Genomic DNA, 200 nt, shown 5'->3' with positions numbered 1-200 from the left:
TTCGTTCACATCAACAACCTGAAGCTCATCTGCCGGGCGCACCAGCTCGTGCACGAGGGCTACAAGTTCATGTTCGACGAGAAGCTGGTCACGGTATGGTCTGCTCCGAATTACTGCTACCGCTGCGGAAACATCGCGTCCATCATGGTCTTTAAGGATGTAAATACACGAGAACCAAAGCTCTTCCGGGCAGTCCCAGA

The 200-nt window shown here is 53.0% G+C and overlaps 1 protein-coding gene across 1 annotated transcript in view; it reads left to right on the top strand.

Annotated features, from left to right (window-relative positions):
* The window catches only part of LOC104280271 (serine/threonine-protein phosphatase 6 catalytic subunit), a gene marked incomplete at both ends in the record, with an annotated part of 502 nt that extends 310 nt beyond the window's left edge, over positions 1 to 192 (top strand). Inside the window, one exon of the mRNA XM_009877864.1 lies at positions 1 to 192. This exon is cut by the window's left edge and continues 7 nt beyond it. Within this exon, the coding sequence (XP_009876166.1) occupies positions 1 to 192 (192 nt within the window).
* Positions 193 to 200: the final 8 nt, after the last annotated feature.

Source organism: Apaloderma vittatum, unplaced genomic scaffold (genome assembly GCF_000703405.1).
Source record: "Apaloderma vittatum isolate BGI_N311 unplaced genomic scaffold, ASM70340v1 scaffold39151, whole genome shotgun sequence".
Lineage (NCBI taxonomy): Eukaryota > Metazoa > Chordata > Aves > Trogoniformes > Trogonidae > Apaloderma > Apaloderma vittatum.
The sequence above is the reverse complement of the archived record's forward strand: the minus strand, read 5'-3'. Positions and strand labels throughout refer to the sequence as shown.